At 41.3% G+C, this 21433-nt stretch overlaps 1 protein-coding gene across 5 annotated transcripts in view; it reads left to right on the top strand.

The window, feature by feature from the left end:
* USP49 (ubiquitin specific peptidase 49) overlaps positions 1-20043 on the top strand; it is a 30832-nt gene extending 10789 nt beyond the window's left edge. For 3 of the 5 annotated variants that reach the window (XM_037410778.1, XM_037410779.1, XM_037410780.1), the window contains 6 exons: positions 6750-6894; positions 7812-9222; positions 11009-11213; positions 13124-13232; positions 14036-14241; positions 15051-20043. In XM_037410778.1, the coding sequence (XP_037266675.1) occupies positions 7840-9222; positions 11009-11213; positions 13124-13232; positions 14036-14241; positions 15051-15241 (2094 nt within the window). In that variant the 5' untranslated portion in view covers positions 6750-6894; positions 7812-7839 and the 3' untranslated portion in view covers positions 15242-20043. The remainder of the gene's footprint in view (positions 1-6749; positions 6895-7811; positions 9223-11008; positions 11214-13123; positions 13233-14035; positions 14242-15050) is intronic. The other 2 variants (XR_005107920.1, XM_037410781.1) reach the window with 2 other exon arrangements.
* The last annotated feature ends 1390 nt before the right edge of the window (positions 20044-21433 follow it).

The following is a 21433-nucleotide window of genomic DNA, read 5'->3' as shown; positions in this document are numbered from 1 at the left end:
GAAACAGTGTGAGTTTAGCTTAATAAGAATATTCATATTTCATCTTTAAAATACTTTAAATTTTAAAAACTTCCAAGTTTAAACTTGCATGGCTGGAGAATTTGAATGGCAGTGTAAATAATGGAATAGCTAGTTTCTAAGGAAGGCTGTATTAAAATGCTTTGTGAACTGAAGAATTTAACCTTCTTTTTGCCTTTCTGTGATTATTTTCAAATCATAAACTGCTGGATCCATTCCGGCTGAACACTCTCTTGTTTAAGAGGATCTTCATCGGGAAGGAATGTGGATAAAAGACACATGCACATTTGCAACTATTTGTTGGCCTGTATAAAGTATGAATTATTGCTCTTTGAGGATGCAGGCAGTGTGAAGTCTTTTGTTTTAGTCATAAATTTATTCTAACCAAACAAAAGGAGTTTGGTGGTTTTTCTGACTTCTTGGAGTTTGCCAGCGAGCCTCTCTGGTAAGTAGAGAGAGCATGTATCTGCAGAAAGGTTGGTTTGGATAGTATAGCTAAACCAGATCACCACACACAGTAAGCTGTAACAGCAAAAAAAAGGTAGGATGAGGTTATTTTATCTGTTCCAGGCATTGACTAGCTTTAGGAATAGGGACTGGGGAACATTGCACGTTCTTTCCAGTTTTGATCAGTATAGACAGGTTAACAGCACGTTTCAGTTTATGTGAGGCCTTAAATCTAAGTCCACCGGTCATATTTAAAGCAGTCTCGGAGATGTTAAAACTTTTTTCTAAAGTACTCAAAATTCCAGAGTTTCAGGAAAAAGAGAAGTTTTTTCATCCTTGCTCCTTGCCTGGGGCTCCATTCCCTGAGCACTGAATTCAGCTTGAGCAATTTATCTGATTAATTTGGCGGTTAGATTGCTAGCCTGTAAATGTCTCCCCCCCGCACCCCACCCCCCTTCTCCTACTTGTAGCTGCCTGTGCATTGTGGTAATGGGATCTTAACACCTCTAATTCATAGGTTTGGGACATTTACATCTGTCAGCTGATGCAAAACATGAAGCAATTGCTTGTCTTCTCTCAGTTATCCCCCTGAATCTGTGAACTGAACTTCATAGGGAGGGTGAGCGGTTTTTGCAGGTGGGTTAGTGTTAGGGAAAAATTGGGGCCTGGTGAAACCTTGGGGTTTTTGCTGTTGAGTATGAAATGTTTGAAGCTAATTGCAATCAATACATTGTAGTGTCTGTGCTCTTTGTTGTACTCTAAAATAAGATAAAGACCCACACCCACCAACTTTCATGTTGCTTCCCAAGATGATTCAGAGAACCAAGTCCTGCAGAAGTCACGTTTAGTCCCATTGAGGATGCCAGTGCAGGAAATAGGATTTTCTTAATCCTCGTGCTTTTGAGTACTTTGGGTTTTTTGAGGTTTTGGGGTTTGGTTGGTTTGGGTTTTTTTTTTGCAATGACTGACTATTTGAAAACTGATTCCTGAGATTCTGGGTATGAGCCTAGAGCAAATTTTTTTACAGCACAGTGTGAGCTCCCAGAAACAGTTCAACATTGACATAGTTATAATTAACTTAAAGGAGTTAGTAAAACAGAACTTGCTGTGGAAGTTGGCAGGAAAGTCACATTTTCGTCAGGCTCCTTTGTGATTATAGCTTCAGAGTCAAGAGCATGGTGGGGTGTGTGGGGTCCTCCAGCGCCTGTACTGAACGGCTGAAGCCAGCTGAAGTCCTTTGAGCTTGTTATGACTCCTGCAGGACACCGGCCACCTTCCAGGCACGTGCGAGTGGGATGTTTCAGGGTTTGGTAAGCTTTGCATTCAGGTGGAGCATTTTGGTGTGTCAGAGCTCTGGCTGGGTGGGGAGGTTGATGCTCGAGGAGTGGGCTGGCCAGGAGGGAGGTGGGATTGTGACCACTTTTGCTGTCACCGCTCAAGTCTCCTGTCTTATTTGTCGGTCTTTTTCAGTCATGGCTTATTCACGTATTCGCAGTCACTATTTAATTTGTTGCTTTGCTTGCCTTTTCAAAGAAACACGGAATCCTGAATCATCTGTAACTCTTCCTTGTGTGTTTTCCTTTTTTTTTTTTTTTTTTTTTTTTTCCCTTTGTCAGCTGTGTTAATTTGCCTGTAACTAACTTGATAGTATGTCATCCTGGATAGAGGGAATCCAGCAATTGTAGGATATAAAGCTGACAGTTTTCAAGAAAATATGCTTTCAGAATAATTGAAAAAAAAAATCTCTAGGGCTGTTGTTACTCTTTGGAGATGCAATTTGAAAGTCTAAAACCAGCAGGGTTTGCACTAGAGGAGTAAAGGGGGAAACCCATTGCTGCCTGAGCAAGCCACTGGCTCTTTGGAGAAAGAGGAACAGAAAGAGCTTCTTGTGTGTTTTCCTGCGTTCTTTGCTCCCGTTACTGAGTGAGTAGTTCTGGACCGTGCAGTGACATTGTGAGGACAGAGGGGAGGGTACCTGTGACGTGGTAGCGTGTGTGGTGACATTCGCTCGTTTGTGCAGCAATTCCTTTTCTCTAACAGAATATCAATTGCAGGAGGTTTTCTGTTGGAATAAGCACCGTTGCTAGTGGCTTTGAGAAGCAAATACAGGGTTTTGCTGGGAGTATGTACACGGACGGCTCTTGCTTGCAGAGGGACGTGAATGTCTTGAGCAGGAAATTTTTTTCACCATCTTCTGTGTAGCTCAGATTACTTGTTTTCATTAGACATCTGGTTGAATAATTGTTTCCTCACAAATAAGTACATTAAAATAATCGGAGGAATAAAGTTTTTTAGGAGTTCTATGCAATTTTTAGATATATATTCCTCTCTGCTATCTCCTTATTTGCATTTTTGAGTATTTGCAGCAGGATAGAAATTCTACTCTAGAGCTGCACGTAACAAATGAATTATTAGGAGAGTGGAAGGTGCTTGCTTTTTTGCATCCAAGGTTTTTAAACCTATTTGATCAAATGCAGTATATTTGTGGAGGATACGTAGTTTTGATGGAAACCAAGAGTATCTAAGGATATTGGGTTTTCCTACAGTGTTTTAAAACAAAATGAGAAGGAGGGGGGGAAGCAGCAAACATGCTTTATTTAAAGTAGTACCAGTTCCCAACGGACTGGTGAAATGCTGCTGTGTTTCACTTTCGCCACTCCCAGGAGAGGAAGGAGTGAATGAAAGAATCATTCAGTCTGAGCTTCCCACCTGTCCCTAAAGATGATTTCCAGACTGCAGCTAAAGGAGTTTGTGTCAGTACTGAAGATACTTGTTCTGGAATCAACTCTTGGACAGATGAAAGATGTATCTAGTTTCCAAGGCTAAACATCTAACACCTTTCTTGATCCCTGAACTTTTCTTTCTGCTTTGTGCACATTTATTTAGAAAAAGAAAGTAGCTAGTGTCAACAGATCTGTACAGATGTCTTTAATCAGTTTCCAAATGTGTAACAATGGTACAAAGAAACATAATAAAGTCATGTGTTTTATTTTAACACTCTTTTAGTGTCAAGAGCCAAATTGTTTCTGCTGCATTTGGTTCTTGAAGCTGTTATAGGATCTTGCCATAAGTTTTTTCAGAATTATGAGCCATGCAAGGAAAGAAAGTAGGATTTAACCCAGTGTTTAAACATTGAGTGATTTGCAAGAAGAGAATTTTTCAAATTGTCTCTAAAACAGTATTGGCTAAACTAGTGTCTTTATTTTCATTTTATTTCCTATTATTTTATTTCAGTTTTCACTCCTCTTTCATTGCATTGCAATGCAGCTCCACACTTCTGGTACTTCTTCTTCATGCAGAGCGATTAAGTTGTTCCTCTTCCCCTCTTTTCCTTCCCCCACCCCTTATCTGGAAAAGAAAATATCTATGTATGTGCGAAAGGACGAGTTTATAGATACTTCTTAAAATGAGATCTACCTGGATGGAAAAAGAAAAATTGTCAAATCAAGAAATAAACCTGATACACTGTAATTGCAAGGGGAACAGGTCTGTTTGTTTCCAAGACCTTAAAATGTAACGTGTTAATTCTCCATCATTAAACTCTCTTGTTGCTCATGGCTTGTCACATCAACCACATAAACTTGTCTTTAGTTGTTGCAGTATCTTAAATAGCTGCAGCCTTGTAATCTTTGCAAGGTTTGTTTTCCTCCTTGTGCAACTGTTTACAGGTTCTGACTCATCTTTGTGTTTTCCTTTAATCATAGCTTTGTAATTTCTCCTGTTAGAGTGTTCTTTTTATTCCTGCTAGTAGGTTGTGGCAAGGTATTTGTTCACGTATGTAAAAGAGAGAAACAAATTTTGTTCTTAGTCATGTGCATATCTTTTGATGACTTATTTAGTAGTCTGTTTGAGTGTGGGGTGTCAGGGCTGAACCTCCAGCTGCCTTTTAGTACATGTGTTGCATAATGTGAGAGAACTGATTTTAATTTATTTTTTTTTAATGGAAGGGCTCAAAAACGTGAGTCAGTAACAGGCATCTTTCATGTGGAGAAGCTCCGCTGGTGCAGCAGCCAGGTGCATGGAGGGCGAGCTTACTGCGCGCTGTCATGAGCGATGCTGATACTCCGGCAGCCTGCTCTGCCTTCTCGGCTTTTGACATGAAAACCATGCTGATGAAAAGCAAGAGATCTTATTTGAGGAAGTTGAAAAGATGTATCATTTAAGCAGTTTGGGTTAAATAAACACCATTTCTTTCTAATTTGCAGAGCAGCCGAATGTGTATGGTATTAGAGCTTAGATATGCAAGGGAAGTATCCATAGATACCTAAGGAGAAACAGGTGGGGAATATCACATGCAGTATCAAAGATGCTTTTGTGCTGAGAATTACTGAATTAAGGTGTAACAAAGCTGCTTTGTTAACTGACCAGCATTGTTAAAATCTCTTTCCTTTTTCAAACAGGAAATCTTGCTGGCCCACACAGGAAAAGCAAAAGCAGTTGACAAAAGGCTTGTAATTTATATACTGACAGCCTACTTCATTGTTAAACACGATTCTTTAATGCACTGTATCTGGTGTGTGATTGATTTCCTTGTAGCCTGTTACCCAGCTGAAACTAGCAACGTACAGCATTGTTTCTTCTTCCTTGGAAATTGGGGATAAATTCAGTGTTCTTTGAAAAGTATTGTGTCTTAAGACCTGGCAGAGCTGGTGAGCAACTGCACTTGGCAGCTGTTTAATTGATCTCTAGAAAATTGTATTTATAAGGCCCACTTTTTGTTACATGGTACAAATCTCAGATATGCTGGTGAGACTCAAGGGTTAAATTCCCAACACTGTCGCATATGGCAGTGAGCAGAATCACAGATGTTGATGATACAACATAATTAGTATTCTTTTATGTAAATGAAGGCTGTCAATGTTACCATAGTGTCTATACTCTTTCAAGCTGGAATCTACGCCACTTGGTCTCACCAAAGCTAGACAGGATTATTCCACAATTTGCTATCAAGACCTGAGCAGAAAAATAAAGAAGAGGGGAAAAAAGGTCAGGGAGGAAGGTGAGAGGAAGGTGGGAAGGGGTGTTTGCAATGTGGAAAGAGGAGATCAAATGAGTCCTTTGTTTAGTGTAGGATTTCCGAAAGTGCCTTTCCAGGTCCTGGGATTTGTGAGTGAGCGAACACAGCCCAAAGGAGAAGTGTAGTGATTTTTGAACTGGTTTAAGTATACGACTAAAACAGTTTTTTCAACACTGCAGAATCGCTCTGTGGAGATGAATTCTGAAGTGGCCACTTGTGTTTTAATCTGAAGTAGAGAAGAGTTAAAGAACAGGAGAGCTTTGATTTTTTTTTTGTTAATGAATTCCATCTTTAGCAGGAATGTCACTGGAAAAAGATAGCGATTAAAGTAAATTAACATAATTTGGGGGCCACTAAAAATATGCTTTCTTAGCCTGGTCAGATAGGTTTTCTGCATACCAGTCAGAGGCAACTGTTCAATACCTATCTTAGAGCTCTGGGAAGGCGTGCCATGCCTTCGTTGTGTTAAACTTTGCCCCTTGTAAAATGATTTTTTTAACTAAATATTCTGTATGCCAGACCCAGCACTCTCTGTGGCATCTGTAACTACTTTGTGCCTCTTATTGCTGTCCCTTCTATCGCTACTTTGTGTTGTATTCAAGTACTGTAATCGTAGATGTGTAAGCAGGTTAATTTAGCCTTTCTAGGATTATTACAATAGATATGTTTGTACAATCTTTTCTGCCTTTGGCAAAATGCAGGTTTTTCCTATTTTTCTTTCCTCTGTAGTTCTTAGTTTGTTGCAGTTAGCACTCGACAGCTATTCATTACTTCATTTTTATTGTTTGAGGAATCATCTAGAAATGAAATTTAATTCAGGACAGATTTATTATTTTTTTTCCCCCATCTCCTCCCTGCTTCTTTCACCAGGTTATCGAAGTGGCCAAAATTGAAGTGATCACAGGAGGCGCACGTTTTCGCTCAATTTTTTTTTAACTCAGATTTTTTTCTCTGCCATATGTTGGGTCATCCACTACAAAAGACTTGTGATGGAGAGGCTACATGTGATCAGCAGATTTATAGATTATCAGAAAATGAAAGCAGAAGAATGAAATTCCAGAGAGCCTCTTCCATGTGATGTTTCTTAACATCTAAGTATTTGGGTTCCTAGGTACATTTATGCTTTGACTTCCGGATAATTCTGTTCTCTGTAATAAATGTGTTCTCTGCAGTAGCTCTCGCACTGAGGGGATTAATCGCATTCTAAAGCAACCCTGCCAGCATTCTTAGTTTGTTTATGTGCATCACAAGAATATTCTCTCTCTAGGGCTTTGAAGCTGTGCTGCCTTACAATGAAGACTTAAGTAGTAATTAAATTCTAGAAGAACCGCCAAGACTCCTTTGGCTGAAATGGGGATGTTCCGCACCCTGGATGCTGCGTCGCGGAGGAAAGGATGTTTAAACATGACTCCGTGAGTAGCGCGTGGGAGCGAGTGGGTCTGGATGCTGTTTCTGCACCTTGATCTCTTTCCATTGGATCAGGGCAGTGGAGGGATTGTACAAAAACCACAGTGCTGGCACGCAGTATTTCAGTTGTGCTTTTTGTACAGCTGAGTATCTTTTGTAAAACGTGTGGGTGCAGGACACGGAGTGAAAGCTTTTTGCACCTTCTAGTATCCCTGCTTTGATTCCTCTTCAGTTACAGTATAGTAATTCAGTAAATCAGTTGCTTTTTCTGTTTATGTGTACTCATGCAAACATGTCCATGTGCAGATGTTCCTTTAGGTTTACTATAACATGGTGTTTCACAGTTCAGTTTCATTTCCCTGCTGTTTTTTTAAAACATTTCAATGTTTGGGAGGCTGTGAGGAATCGGAGAATTCGAGGGTAGAATTCAAAGCCTGTGGACTTGCAAATGCTCTGGTTATGACAATTATCTGATATTTTTGTGGCTTCTGTGAGAAGTTGGTAACCTCAGTCTAGTTCCTGATAACATGCATGCCAATTCCAAATTCATTTTGTATGTATCAATTTCAAGAGGGCAGCTAAAGATCAAACGTATGTGTGGACTGAATTAATCTTTTTCTCCTTGGAAGTGAGCCATTCAGTTTGGGTAAGGTATGCTGGCAGCTGTCTGGGCTGTCCTTAGTAGACAGTTTTATTCTGTAGACCTTGTCAATCCAGTATCTTTCACTTGTACTAAAATCTGCTTTAAAAAAAAAATAATGCAGGCAGAAATAATGTAGTCTGTTGAGGGAAAACTGCTGTTGGGACTGACAAGATGCGACATCTGTATCTTTATAGGTCTTTACAGCTGGTACAAAAGAGTTCATTTTAAGTATGTGTCGTGGCTCTAAAATGCTTTTCTTTCTGTTCTTTGCCGTCCAAGGTCAAAGCAGCGAAGACTTCTGTAAGACATGGATAGATGCAAACATGTTGGGCGGCTACGACTCGCCCAGGACCACTCTATCCTGAACCCCCAGAAGTGGCACTGCGTGGATTGCCAGACAACTGAATCTATCTGGGCTTGTCTGAAGTGTTCCCACGTAGCTTGTGGGAGGTACATCGAGGAGCATGCACTTAAACACTTTGAAGAAACCCGGCATCCATTGGCAATGGAAGTTAATGATCTGTACGTCTTTTGTTATCTTTGTGAAGATTATGTCTTGAATGATAACCCGGAGGGTGATTTGAAATTGCTGAGAAGTTCTCTGTCAGCAATTAAAAGTCAAAAACATGATCCATCAACAAGAACTGGCAGGACATTGCGATCAATGGCTTTGGGAGAGGACATGTGCAGCCATCAAAGGAGCCCTCAGGGACAATCTCAGATGCTTACAGCTCTCTGGCACAGGCGCCAGACCTTGCTTGCGAAGGCGCTGCGGACCTGGTTTGATAAGAGCTCTAGAGGCCAGCTAAAATTAAAACAAAAGAAACAAATGGAGGAGTTGGAGAAAAAGAAGGAGGCAGCTAGGCAGCGGCGGCAGGAGATGAAGAGGCAACTGCTGGAGGAGCTGGCAAACACTCCTCCGCGGAAGAGTGCAAGGCTGTTATCTCATGTGCACAGAGAAAACTTGATTCCAAGGAAATTCAGGGAGGTGGCGACCGCTTCCCCTACCTCAAGGCAGATGCAGAGCAGCAGATTCAAACAGTTTTATTCCATCCGGCGTAAGCCTCTGATGACTCCCGGGGTAACGGGTCTAAGGAACCTGGGAAACACATGTTATATGAATTCTATTCTGCAAGTGCTAAGTCACCTCCAGAAATTTAGAGAATGTTTTTTGACACTTGATCTCTGTGAAACAGAAGAACTCTTAGCTAAAACTGTGAATGGGAAGTCTAGGATGCCTGGCAAATTGGCAAATGGGTCTGCTGCTAATGAGTCAGGGAAGACTGACAAAGTGGGATCATATGGCACGCAGAGCTTGCCAGCTGGCTTAAATGGTAGCTCCTCAATAAGCAGGAGTTTAGAACTAATACAACCCAAGGAACCGAGTTCAAAGCACATCTCCCTCTGTCACGAATTGCACACCCTCTTCAGAGTGATGTGGTCTGGCAAGTGGGCGCTCGTGTCCCCCTTTGCCATGCTGCACTCTGTGTGGAGTCTGATCCCGGCATTTCGAGGTTACGATCAGCAGGACGCTCAGGAATTTCTCTGCGAGTTGTTGGATAAAGTACAGCAGGAGCTGGAGTCAGAAGGAACAAAGCGCAGGATCCTCATCCCGTTCTCGCAGAGGAAGCTCACCAAGCAGGTCCTGAAGGTGGTGAACACCATTTTTCATGGGCAGTTGCTTAGTCAGGTATGCACCTGCTTTTGCACAGAAATCAATTGGAGCCAGGGCTCCAAGAAGCCAGGGCTCTGTTTCTTGAGGAGCCACCAGATACGTAAGAGGAGTTGCTTAGGAGCACCTCCTGAGAAAGAAATCTGTTGGGTTGCTGTGCAGGTTGTCAGCATTTTTGATACTTGTCACATGTATTGTAAATCCAGTTGACTTCTGCCACCTCAGAATGAAATCTGCATAAGTACAGAAGTTCTGAGCCCTTAGTTTTAAGTTTTTGCCATGTTTTTAAAGTGTCGTTGTAAATTGTTTTGTCCCTTCCTGGTTTTGTTTTTGTGGCTAGAAAGAATATGATGAAGGACAGAGAAAGCAGTCGTCTTGTACTATAAAAAATAAGCTGTCTGTGACAATTTTTTTTTTTGTAGGCATATGAAAGTCATCTTGAGATACTGAGCATGCTTAACATACGTTTCTGTAGGAGATGAAAGTGCCTGTTGTGCTGCTCGGTCTCTTATTCTTGTGCTGTTCTCTTGTCTGAAATGTATTATTCCCCACAAGGGAGACCCTGAGAGCCCAGTGCATTTTGAAAGTCGTCAACTGCCTTTGCTTTCCAGGAGAAATGAAATGTGTGCATAACTTGACACTCAGGGGTTTGCAAGATCAGACCACGAAGTGTATTATATGTGTGCGATCTCATTACTATTTATATCGTCCTTCTCGGTGCCCTGCCATTCATAAGAACTTGTGTGCACGTTAAAGATTAAAAGCTGTATTTTTCAAGTTGAAAGCTTTTGGCTTTCAGGGAAAGGATGCTTGAAGTCGTGGTTTGTTTGAATCATCTGCAGTGCGTGAACTTCTTGTGGACTTCTTAACTAAATGTTCTTCGTTCAGTTGTGTCTCTTGGCTCTGGACGACGGTGTGTTGTGGCTTGGGTCAGTGTTCCATGCTACCTGTTAACAGTGTGAAGGTGTTCACAGATCAGTGTCATTTATCTGCTACTATGATACGCTACAAATAACTTGTTGAGCTATTTATTCTATTTATGTGATTCTTGTGTACCCATACTGTATTTAATTTCAACACCCCTCTCTGCACAGAAGACTTCCTTCCATCTTGAAGTTACTGGTGCCTTCAGTGCATGAAGCTGCAAGGTTAGAAGTTGGTTTCTGGCGGATGGTTCTCACAATAACACAGAGTCTGACCAAATCGGCTTTCTGGTTTTGTTACCTCCTCGTGTTCTCACTTTCTGCCTCTGATTTTAATTGAAAGCTTTTCTGCTGTTATTTATAATACTCTGGGATGACCTAAGAAAATGAGCGCATCTGAAATTTGTCCTTTCATGCTCCATTCATGAATTATTTTTATATAGTTAACAGATGAAACTTTAAAGGAGTTATACACTTTGAAACATGCAAGGCAAGTAGAGAAGCTATGGAAGGAAGATCGCATGATAAATGCTAACATGTACTTTTTGTAGTAGAAAACAGATCCAAGGTGCTTGTTGCCCAACGGTGAATTGGTACTATTCTGGCAATGGTATTTATCTGAGGAAGTAAATCCCATAAAGGTGAACATTGTCTCCAGTGTTTTTGAAAATTAGCATAGTAGTTTAAACTGTTTGCTCAAGACAGACTTAGCTTTCAGACTGGAAATAAGTAGTGTTTCTCTTGACTCACAGACCATCTTTATGCCTGTGAAACTGCACTGCCTGTTGGGCATGAACTTGCTCTTCAGATGTGAATGTAAATGCCAGTCTGCGGGTGGCCATGTACATAACTTCGTTTATGTGTACACATTTCATTCCCAGGTCACCTGTATAACATGCAACTACAAATCCAACACCGTTGAGCCCTTTTGGGATCTTTCCCTGGAATTCCCTGAGCGCTATCACTCTATCGAGAAAGGGATCATCCCTGTTAATCAGGCAGAGTGCATGCTGACAGAAATGTTGGCCAAGTTCACCGAGACAGAAGCTCTGGAAGGAAGGATATACGCGTGCGACCAGTGCAACAGTAAGTCAGATGATGCTGCTGCCTCTGCCGTTAGAGGCACAGTCTGGTTTTCCGAGTGAGAGGTTTCTGAATGCGTGTTTTGGGTGTCTGAAAACATGTATTGTGGCCTATATGTATAGGAAAACTTGTTCTTCCTTGCTGTTTTGTTCTTCTGTGTTGGTTGCTTCTGCTCCTATGGGCACCAGTTTGGATCTGATACATCCTTTTTCTCTCATCTCCACCATTCAGCAGCGCAGTTTACTAAGGGTTTAATACAACTGTGCTCAGACCTGCTCTTGCCGCTTGTGTTGCGGGGGAAGGCATCCTCAAGGACCTTTTGGGTGAGGGGGGAATGGATTTAGAGACAAAAGAAGGAACGTTATCCCCTATCGTATGCTCATCTCATCATGGCAGGAAAGCTTTTGTAACGACTCAGCTATGGTTTTGGTTGAATCCTTTAACCAGAAATGACAAATGCAGAGTTCTCAAGGTGTGCTGCCAGGGTAGAGTCTCCATCTCCCTGTAGGCTGTCAGGAAGCAATAAACTGACATTCTGGGAGTCTCTCTAATGCATTATCTGTTATATGAATGCATGTGTTCTGCAGCACTCAGCTAGAAGATGACTTCTGCTTTCCTGTAGTAAGTCTGGAGTGTAAGGTCATTACGTGCCTGAAAATAATTTTAGCCCTGTGTATAAACATGCAGCTCAGCTACTCTGATAAGCTGGATTTGAAATTTTTTTTTCATGCAAGTATTTATGGTGAATGTTCATCCCCTTGGGAGGAAAATGCCAATAATTTGACTTACATTGCAACTAAGCAGCTGAAGTAGCAAATATTTGTAGAGATCCATTCTCTATCAACTTGCAAATCTGTTACCAAACATCTCTACAGAGCGTTAGGAAATACCGGTTGACTAGATGTTCTTGAAACAAAGCCAAATACAATTTCAGTAGATTCTGATTCACAAATAATGTTCACCAAGTGTCAGTGTGGATGAGTACAGCTTCACCTTAACTCTGTTTTCTTTGATTCTTTGTGAAAGCCTGAATTTTAACAGTTACTTCAGAGTTAAATGGCTAAGGAAACATTAACCAGCTGAAAAAAGTCAGGGAAAGGCAACCAGCCTGCGTCTAGGTGCCAAAAACTATTGGGGGCACTGCTTGCTTGCCACACGTGATGGAGGAGGAGCAACTCATCTGTTCTGAACTGGTGCAGTGAGGTGCAGAAATCTAATTAACAGGTACATTTCTTATTGGAAGCTCTGAAAGCCACCTGTCTTCCTCCTGGTATAGTTGTATGTTCAGTGTCCTGGAAAGAGTAATGACTGGAAGAGGAACCTTTTTCCCTCTTCTCCAGTTTCGGTTCAGAGGCAGTTTTCTGTTCTTGGGCAGGCAGAAACCCTGCAAGAAGTGGAACCTTGCTTGGGAGCCTTTTCCTCTGACTTGTATTAATTTTCTCGAGCTAGTAAAGCTTGCTACTACAAGCCTTATTCTAGTGGTATAAGAGGATCAAAGTAGTAGGCAGAATACAATGTCAAATAGTATTATTTGTGTGCTGGTAGTTCACCTGTTGAAACTGCTACAGCCCTAGATGTCTTTGGTTGCAGCTCTGTCTTAATACTTCTGGTGGATTTCTCAGAGCAATAGGTCAGCATGAGCAACTTGAAGGTGATAACTGATTGTGTGATTATGAGCGTCACAAAAATGAAAAAGTTTAAATATTTTTAAACTTTGGAGTTTTGATTGTAGAGACATTCCTGCTCCATGAAGGAATTTGTAAGAAAAGTTTACTTGTGTGTCCATCCTGAGTGCATGTGAGCTGGACTACTGCTACTGGAAAAAAAAGAGTTTATAATGTGCTTTTTTCCCCTTTTGAAAATTAATTGTGCCTAACAATCTTTGCCTTAATTTTTTTTTTTTTTTTTGGCAGGCAAACGGCGAAAGTCTTCTCCTAAACCTCTTGTTCTGAGTGAAGCTAAAAAGCAGTTAATGATCTACAGACTACCTCAGGTCCTCCGACTGCACCTTAAACGATTCAGGTGAGTAGGGCGCACTGCATGGGGTCAGGCAAGCGATTTGCCTTTAATTTTTTTGGCAAGAAGTAATTAGTGTGGGCCTGTAACTTCCCTTGCTTTCTGGTAAATGCATGTGTACAAACATTTTACAGAAACCGCGTATGGGATACCCTCCTAGAGTACTACTTACGTTACAATCAGTAGCCAGTTTACAGCATGTTTTCTACTATATGCACAATGTAATGTGTTGTAAATATTAATACCGACTTCCTTTAATTGTACTTAATGGTATTCGTCCGAGTTTGCAGACAACTTGAAAGAGTGGCTGTGAGGTAGATGAGCTGCTAAGTGGAGCGTAAGATTTGTTGAAGCTGGAAACCTGTGGTAGTTGAATGCCAATATTATGTATTTACCTGTTGAAAAAAACATAGAAGACAAAGCTCAAAATACTATGAAAAGTTTCTGAAATAGTTAGCCCAGGCAGTTGAGGTGTGTGGGTTTTATGGTTACATAACTGAGTATTTTAAATGCAGTTTGACTGTCATGGTAGATGTTTTGTCTTGCTTTGTGTTTGGCTGTGGCAAATCTCAACAAGATCCTAATGATAACAACTGGGTGTCAATGAGATGTAGGCAAAAGATGACGGTAGTAGATGTTAAGAGTGAAAACAGATGGAAAAAAATTACATGACACCTACTTAACCCTACCACAGAAAGCTCTTCAGAGTTGTTTAGCAGTGGCTACTTTTGTGTGCATCTTCCCACAGCCCTGCACCGCTGGTGAGAAGCACGATCCCAAGTCTTTGATTCGTGCCCTTGTGTTTGCAGGTGGTCTGAACGTAATCACCGTGAGAAGATTGGGGTCCATGTCCTCTTTGACCAGGTATTAAACATGGAACCTTACTGCTGCAGGGACTCTCTCTCCTCTCTTGACAAAGAGACCTTTGTCTATGACCTCTCCGCTGTGGTGATGCATCACGGGAAAGGGTTTGGCTCAGGACACTACACAGCATATTGCTACAACACAGAGGGAGGTGCGTGTGCCTTATTATGGGGGAAACAAATTCAAGTAACTCGGGTTTTATTCCATAGGCGTAGTGCGTTGTAAAGCTTTATGATCAAAGTTGTTTGGAATCAAATTTCCTGACATTGAGGAGTTTGTTTCCCAGAATGCATTGCTAGTAGCATGTTTGCTTTTTTGTTTTGTTTTGGGTTGGTTGGTTTTTTTTTGGCGGGGGGGGGGGGGCAGTGCATAAAGCCACAGATTGCTGCTCTTTGCTTTGCAGCCCTTTGGGGGATGCCTTTTATTGCTTGCTGCTAACAGCATGAATGCTTCATTTTCTCATGCAATGTAACTCCATGGAGCTGCTCCAGCTGGGTGTCTTTTCTCAGTATCCTTGGGATGATGAGATAAACAGAAAGTGTTTTGAAACTGGACAGGAACTATTCATGAATAACATCCGCAGGGTTTTTGTGAATTTCCAGCAGTCTCTTTCTGCAGCTGAATTAGTATTGACTCTGCCTTCTGACTTGTGGAGAAAGAGTTACAAATTGGCTATCTTCAGGGAATTTTTATTTCCCTAATTGAGTTTTTGCGCTGTAACATATGATTGGTTAAATTATGACTTGGTATTTCTAAACTCTGTTAATAGCACAGAAAGGATCAAAATTTTTCCAGACTAGAAACTCCTTTCCAAAGCATCTGTAGAGGAAAAGATAGAGATGCCTTTCCTCCTACGTTGTCCTTTTTCTCTGTGGATGTTTCCTACGAACAGTTCCAAAATGCATTCAGAAGGAATTATGCCTCCTTTCCTAATGCCCGCTTTCTCACTTTGATTCCTAGGTTTTTGGGTCCACTGCAATGACTCCAAACTGAATGTATGTAGTGTGGAGGAGGTGTGCAAAACCCAGGCCTACATTCTTTTTTACACTCAAAGAACAGTGCAGGACAAAGCAAGAATCTCAGAAAAACAACTCCAAGCTCAGGTGCCGTCCAAAAATAGCGATAAGGACAGAAGACTGACATTCCCATGATGGGGAGCTCTGTAACTCCATCAACAGTCTCAGTTTGGTTTGGTTTTTTATTTTTTTAAACATTGGCGTTCACATCTTCCCTCTTTGTAGGAACAAAGGCTCGCTGCAGGAAGGGGATCAGATCATGATGTTTGCCACCCAGGGTGTGGAAAAGCGTATCAAGCTGTGCAATTCTGACGTGTGAGATTGTAGTCAGAATCTTGTTTTTTAAAGCATCTCGTTGTTAAATTATGCTCACAAAATGAAATTAGAAAGTTTGATGCTGTATATCATTCATCTCATATCAAAAAGGAATTGCGTAAGGCGCGTAACAAATGAGCACAACCAGGCAATAGCAGCATTCCACTGTCTTCAAAAACATTCAGTTCCTAGTAATGCTGATGAAACTCCAAAAGGAACAGGTATAGTACCCTCCCCTTTAATTGCCATTCAGATTTCCAGGGTTTGAATCACACAGTCACCCAGGTATTTATTCAAACAGTTGTTGGGATAGATGGAGTTGATTGTCGCAAGAGCTATTCTTGCTGGAGAAATGTTTTACTTTCTTCTAGCAGAGAAAATACTCCCCCACGCCTTAGCTATCTCTCTGATAGCAATGTATTTGCCATCAGTTGAAGGCAAACCCATGGCTGGCAAGGTCTGTCAACAGCTCTTCTCGGTGTTACTGGGGCTGTGTGCACACTTGGTGGTTTCTTCTCTGGGCTGAATTGAACAAGCAGCTAAATTCACTAGGAATGTGATTTTAAAACAGTTCTGCTCTGGAGAAAGTGTGTTTAAAAACAAAAGCAAAACCCTGAAATAAAACAGGAATGTACCCGTGTGTCGTATCTGTTTACAGTGGCGGCAAAAACAAAGCCTATACTACAGGCTTCTGCTGGCATAACTTTGTCATCGGGATTTTAAACAAGTCTGAACCCTGGCTTGCACGGCTGTGACAGCAGAAGCAGGTAGTGTGGAGGCATCTTAACACTGGCAAACTAGCACTTTTTTACAAGTGTGACTTGTTTTCCTCAGGGTGGTGGTTATACCACAGCGGTGGGGGACAGAGCTAGCTTCTGTTACTGCTTCTGTAATGGAAATATTCATTAATTGCAGTTGTCACACAAGGCCCAGACTAACGGGAGGCCGCGAGGTTGCACAGGTGTAGTGCACAGAATTCAGCCTGTGAAGTCTGTTTCTGCTGGGCCATAAAGAGAAGGAATGTAGTTAAATCTCCAGTTCCCCTATTGAGTTTGGAAAGGCTACCAAAATGTCTGTATCTGTAATCATCTTGATTTTACAATTCTATGACAAACACAGGGCCTTAGTTGACTATTCATAGTCACTTCTCAACCTACAGTTGCACCTCAGGTGTGTTTTTACTATTTAGGGTTTCGCTGTTCACGTTTCATGTTTTAATCAATCTGAATATGTAACTGCAAAGAGACATGACCTCTTTCAGTCTTGATGCTTTGGTTTGTTTTTTGAAATGGTTAAACGTGAAGTAATCTGAATTACGAGTTCTTCAAAAAAATTGGTTCTGTTTTCAGACAGAAGTTCTGAAAGCGTGTTTCTCTTCCCCCCTACTTCTCCTTTTGTTCTTGTCAGCATTTGCCCATCAGACACACACTGACAACCTTATGTTGTTGTTGGAGGGGGTGAAGAGGTAAGTCTCCCAAATACCATTCCTCGCTTTCCACTGGTGTTACTGTGACTTTTAATCTCCTGTCCTATGGGCAAATCGGTCTCCCTTGCTTTGGCTGCTGTTAATCGCTTCAGCTATGCAGAGAGGAGCACAGCAAGCAAGGGACTGTTACTGTGCTCTGAGCGCAGTGTCACGCTAGGTCTCCTCCACCCTTAAAGTTTCCCATTTCCTCTATGTCTGAGCAACGTGCTGCTTTTTGAACCTACAAAACCTGACTTTTTGACAATTAAGTATAATTTTGAGATCATGTGCTCTTATTTTTTTTGGAAATGAGACGGTTTGAAACGGTCCTAAGTTTCAGTTTTGGTTCCTCTAAATGTAGCAGAGTCTGGAAGGATTTCTTATGAATGTCTGTATATCTTCGTATTTACTAGGTAGGGAATTTTTTTGTGCTACCAGTAAATAAAATTAATTAAGAATGCAATAGGCCAAATTGATATCTGATAAAAGTAAATGTGACTGCTGATTAAGGGGAAGCTGAGTTGGGTTCAGCACAGGTAGAAGTTGACATTCCTGAAAGAATCAAAACCAAGTGCTTGTAATTATCAGATACATGATGGATTCTTTTCTAGAGCAAAACATACGCTCTGTGAAGACTGTGTGTCTCAAAAAGAAAATGAAAGGAGAAATAGGGATTAACGTTGCCTTTTTAATCTGAAAGGTGGAAGGGAAGACTGGTATTTTTCCCATGCATCTGTCCTTCCAGGCCTGTCCACCCCTTAACAGGATTATATTCTTCTAAATGAGTCATGGTTTGCTATGACTACCAAATGGTACGTTCACTTTCTGAATCCCTTAGCTGTACTGGCCCTGTTTGTATAAAAATGCGATAGAAAGGCAAACTGTAACGCAGCATTGGCTGTTCCTGCAGCGAGCTGAGACTCTTTGCTATGAATGCTCATCTTTTGACTGAGTGTTTTGCATTAATATTTGAATTCAGGTAGTAATACAGTTGTCATGTGGATCGAGTGGGTTGCAGAGGGGAGTGGGGAGCTGGGAGTGTACCTGTAGCCGTTGCTGCATCTGATTGCCCAAGCAGATTTTGTAGCATTTGCTGGTGACATCTTTTGACATTAGTGGCCTCTCCATGTGATGTTAGCTTAGTTGTGCTGAGATGTGGAGATACTGCAGTCAGAAAAAAATGATTGCCCTGATAGGGAAAGAATGAATTATACTTCAAAGTAAATAAGCTTGCTTTTTCCAACACTGTGAGGTTTCTGTAATATTTAGCTTTTATTTGGAAGCGATAGCGTATAGCATTTTTTATGCTGTTTGGTTTATATTTGTCTACTGCAGGCTTCTTTATATAAGCATAGCCCAATGCTCCCTCCATGGTGGACACTGTTTTATAGTGTCCTGTTTGCCAGAAATCCTGATTGGAAGTTACCTCTCTGCATCAGGAAATGAAAATACTATTTGCAATTATAGTGACGCCCACTTAAGTGCATGCCTGACAAAGGGTAGCCTGTAAAGCGAACTCTGTCCCTCCTCTAACAGTTTGGCTCCAAGTCCCACCGATACACTGATGCGTATTTAGTATAATTCCAAGTTTAGGCTCTGCTTTTGTAAATACACAGACGGATGATGTGACTTAACTCCTGTGTGGAGTTCAGTGGTCACACTAAGTTGCAAGCGAAGTGGCTGCAACATAAAAACCTTCAAAAATGAAGGTACAGCTGGGAGCAGAATTGGTTTCTCTCTGTGTTGGGATTCCTATACTGGAGTTCCATTCTGTAGCAAGGAGTTAGTCGGCTCGAGATGCTCAGAGCAAGTGTGAGGTTCTTGGCACCTTGCAGGTTATTGTCTCAAGGTGTAGGAAGCCATCATACGCCGGCAGAGAGACCCTCAGGCTCCAGAGTGTGCAGCCTTTGGGATGGGACTGTTCCCGGTATATCCTTATTCCATTCCAACTTGTGAGTAAATTGGCATTCCTTAATTTTTTGTTTTTAAGAATGAAGGATCTTGATGAATCCATGGCCAGGTATGATACAGCATCTACTGTGGTTGTTGGAAACCACTTTATTTTAGCTAACTTTATTCCACTAGCAAGTTAGTTACATAAATTTGCCTTTACATATAATTTTATCCTTTGACTGCATGTATTCCCAAGTTAAACTATGCATACTGCAAGAACAGTTTCTGTGCAAAGGACTGAAAAAAGCAATCTTTTTTCCCCGTAAGTTCTGACCAGAAGAGTTTTCTGGTCTGGCTTTGAAGTTGTTAATGTGAAGCAGCAAATGGAGTAATGGATATTAAATGCTTGACACCCGCCTTTTCTGGGTGGCAGTACCACTCCCACTTAGGAACTTCCAGATGGTTTTTGTAGGGTGTAGAAATAAAATCGGAAATTGTAAAAGCATTAAGTGTGTCCTATGGACTCGCCATCAGGAGGGGTTTTTTTGCTTTTAGAAGGCAAGGCTTCCAGCATAAATATTGTCTTGGTGGTAATTTATAACTCTCTTATTGATTGTATCATCCCCAGGCCTCAATGTGCTTAATTGCAGCCCAATGAGAGAGACTAATGAAGCTTCTGGCTGTTGTCAGATTACCCCAGGATGAGCTCCAGTGGGTCAGTGGTGTTGCAGATCGAGAACTACATAAGCAAGAGAGAGGGAGATTAGTGTTACCTGACAATACAGTTTTGTGAACTAATTTTGTATGATTCCTTAGAGCTGGTGCCTTGTATCCAATAATATTTTGCATGGGACAGAAATGTTGGGAAATAAGTTGTGAATTCCCCCCTCCTGGCTGATGCAGCAGACAGATTTGTGTGTTTTTACAAATACTCAGTATCACCAACGGTTTTACATTTCGTATCTGTACACAACTGAAGTTTGCCAGCAAGCTCAGAAGCTGGGATTTTAGTGGTACATGTTTGAAATCTCTGTATTTTTAATAATTCAAATAACAGCTTGTTCAAAGGTGGATTAGATTTGGCTTTTTAGATTTTCTTAGCATCATCCAGGCCCCTCCAGTCAGGTCAGTAAGTTGTCATCTGTCAGAGCATGTAGTATAGAGCAACAAATAAAAAATCCGGTGGGTTTTTTGGTAGAGCAGCTGTAGCTTTGGGAAGCACCTTCTGTTACAAACCTAATGCTTATTGCCAGTTTAGAAAAGATAAAAAGTACAGATCCCATTGGCATGGCAGTGTTTGCACAGGTTTCCTCTTAGCAGCCTAGCACACGCTTCCACACGTGAGCAAAAGCATGTGCTGGTAATTTCTGCATAAATTTAACAGGCAATAGATACAGTTGTGTAAGGTGGCCAAGTGTCCCTTCTTCAAATTAAATAGTAAAACCCAAGCACCGGCTCTGAACACTACTTTCTTGTGTGTGTCTAATCCCTTCAGCAGGTTTGAGATCGGATAGGGCGGACTTAGGTTGAGAATTTATTGCCTGTGGGAATATAAAACCTCAATTCAGTGGCTTTTTGGTGTCTGTTACATTAATATTGATACCTGTTTATTGCAGATGGGAATGTGAAGCATTCTAGCGAGCTTCTGAATTTATAAAACCACGTTTAAATGATTGAAAGCTACATACCTTAGTTACCTGTACCAACTAGTGATTATTTGCCCCAGTTGATTTCAGGGATATGCCTTTAGGCTGCTCCTTCTGTTGTACTTATTTTTATTTTGTGCATGCGTGTATGGGTTGTGCTTGTTTAGAGGATGGTGGGGCCAAAATTCTTTCAAAAGAGTTCTTAAGTCTTAAAAATGAGCTTTGCAATGTACATTTCCAAAGCGGGGGGGCGGGGGTGAGAAAAAGAAAGAAAAGGACCAGCCTAAAGGGCCCATGATCAACTTTAACCACTGTTAACTATTTATTGCTGTGAAGTTTGTGCATGATAACAAAATGCATTGCAGTTACAGCAAAGTGCTATACCCTTAGGGTTCTTCTACTACTGATTTTGTCCAGGCTGGGGTAGGGAAGGGGTTGGGATGAATGAGATCAGCAGTAAGCTGTGATCTAAATTTAGAAGAGACAGGAAGCATCTGATAAGGGGACCTTGTGTACTAGAGGATTGCATGTTTTACAGACAGAGACATTAACGAAATGCAAACGCAGTCTCGTTTACAGCAATTTCCTGTTTTTGTGGCAAGAACTTCTCTGATCAGTAGCCTCGTACTGGCAAAACAAATGGTGCTTTTCCATTAGATATTACAGTTCCTAAGGAACAGTACCCCACATTCTCAAGTTTTTATAAAGGAGCTACCTAATTAAAGCCCACAATGTCACAGTAAATGCTTTGCATAACTGGAAGAGAGAAAGGAGATAAAAGTTGATGACTTTATCTATTTAATTTGTAATTTTTAGTCTTGATAACGTGCTTCCCATAGAGGTGGCAGGTGGTGAATTTGATCCCCCACCCCGTGCTGAAGTGCTGTGCCCTGACTTGTCAAACTAGGACTTGGCGGAATCTGGAGTAAAAGCCTCCTCTTCTTTTTGTGGCTTTAGAGCCACTTTCTGCTGTGTCACTCAAGACTGAGCACATCTTTTTTTGGGAGC

This window comes from Falco rusticolus, chromosome 17 (assembly GCF_015220075.1).
Source record: "Falco rusticolus isolate bFalRus1 chromosome 17, bFalRus1.pri, whole genome shotgun sequence".
Taxonomy (NCBI): domain Eukaryota; kingdom Metazoa; phylum Chordata; class Aves; order Falconiformes; family Falconidae; genus Falco; species Falco rusticolus.
The sequence above is the reverse complement of the archived record's forward strand: the minus strand, read 5'-3'. Positions and strand labels throughout refer to the sequence as shown.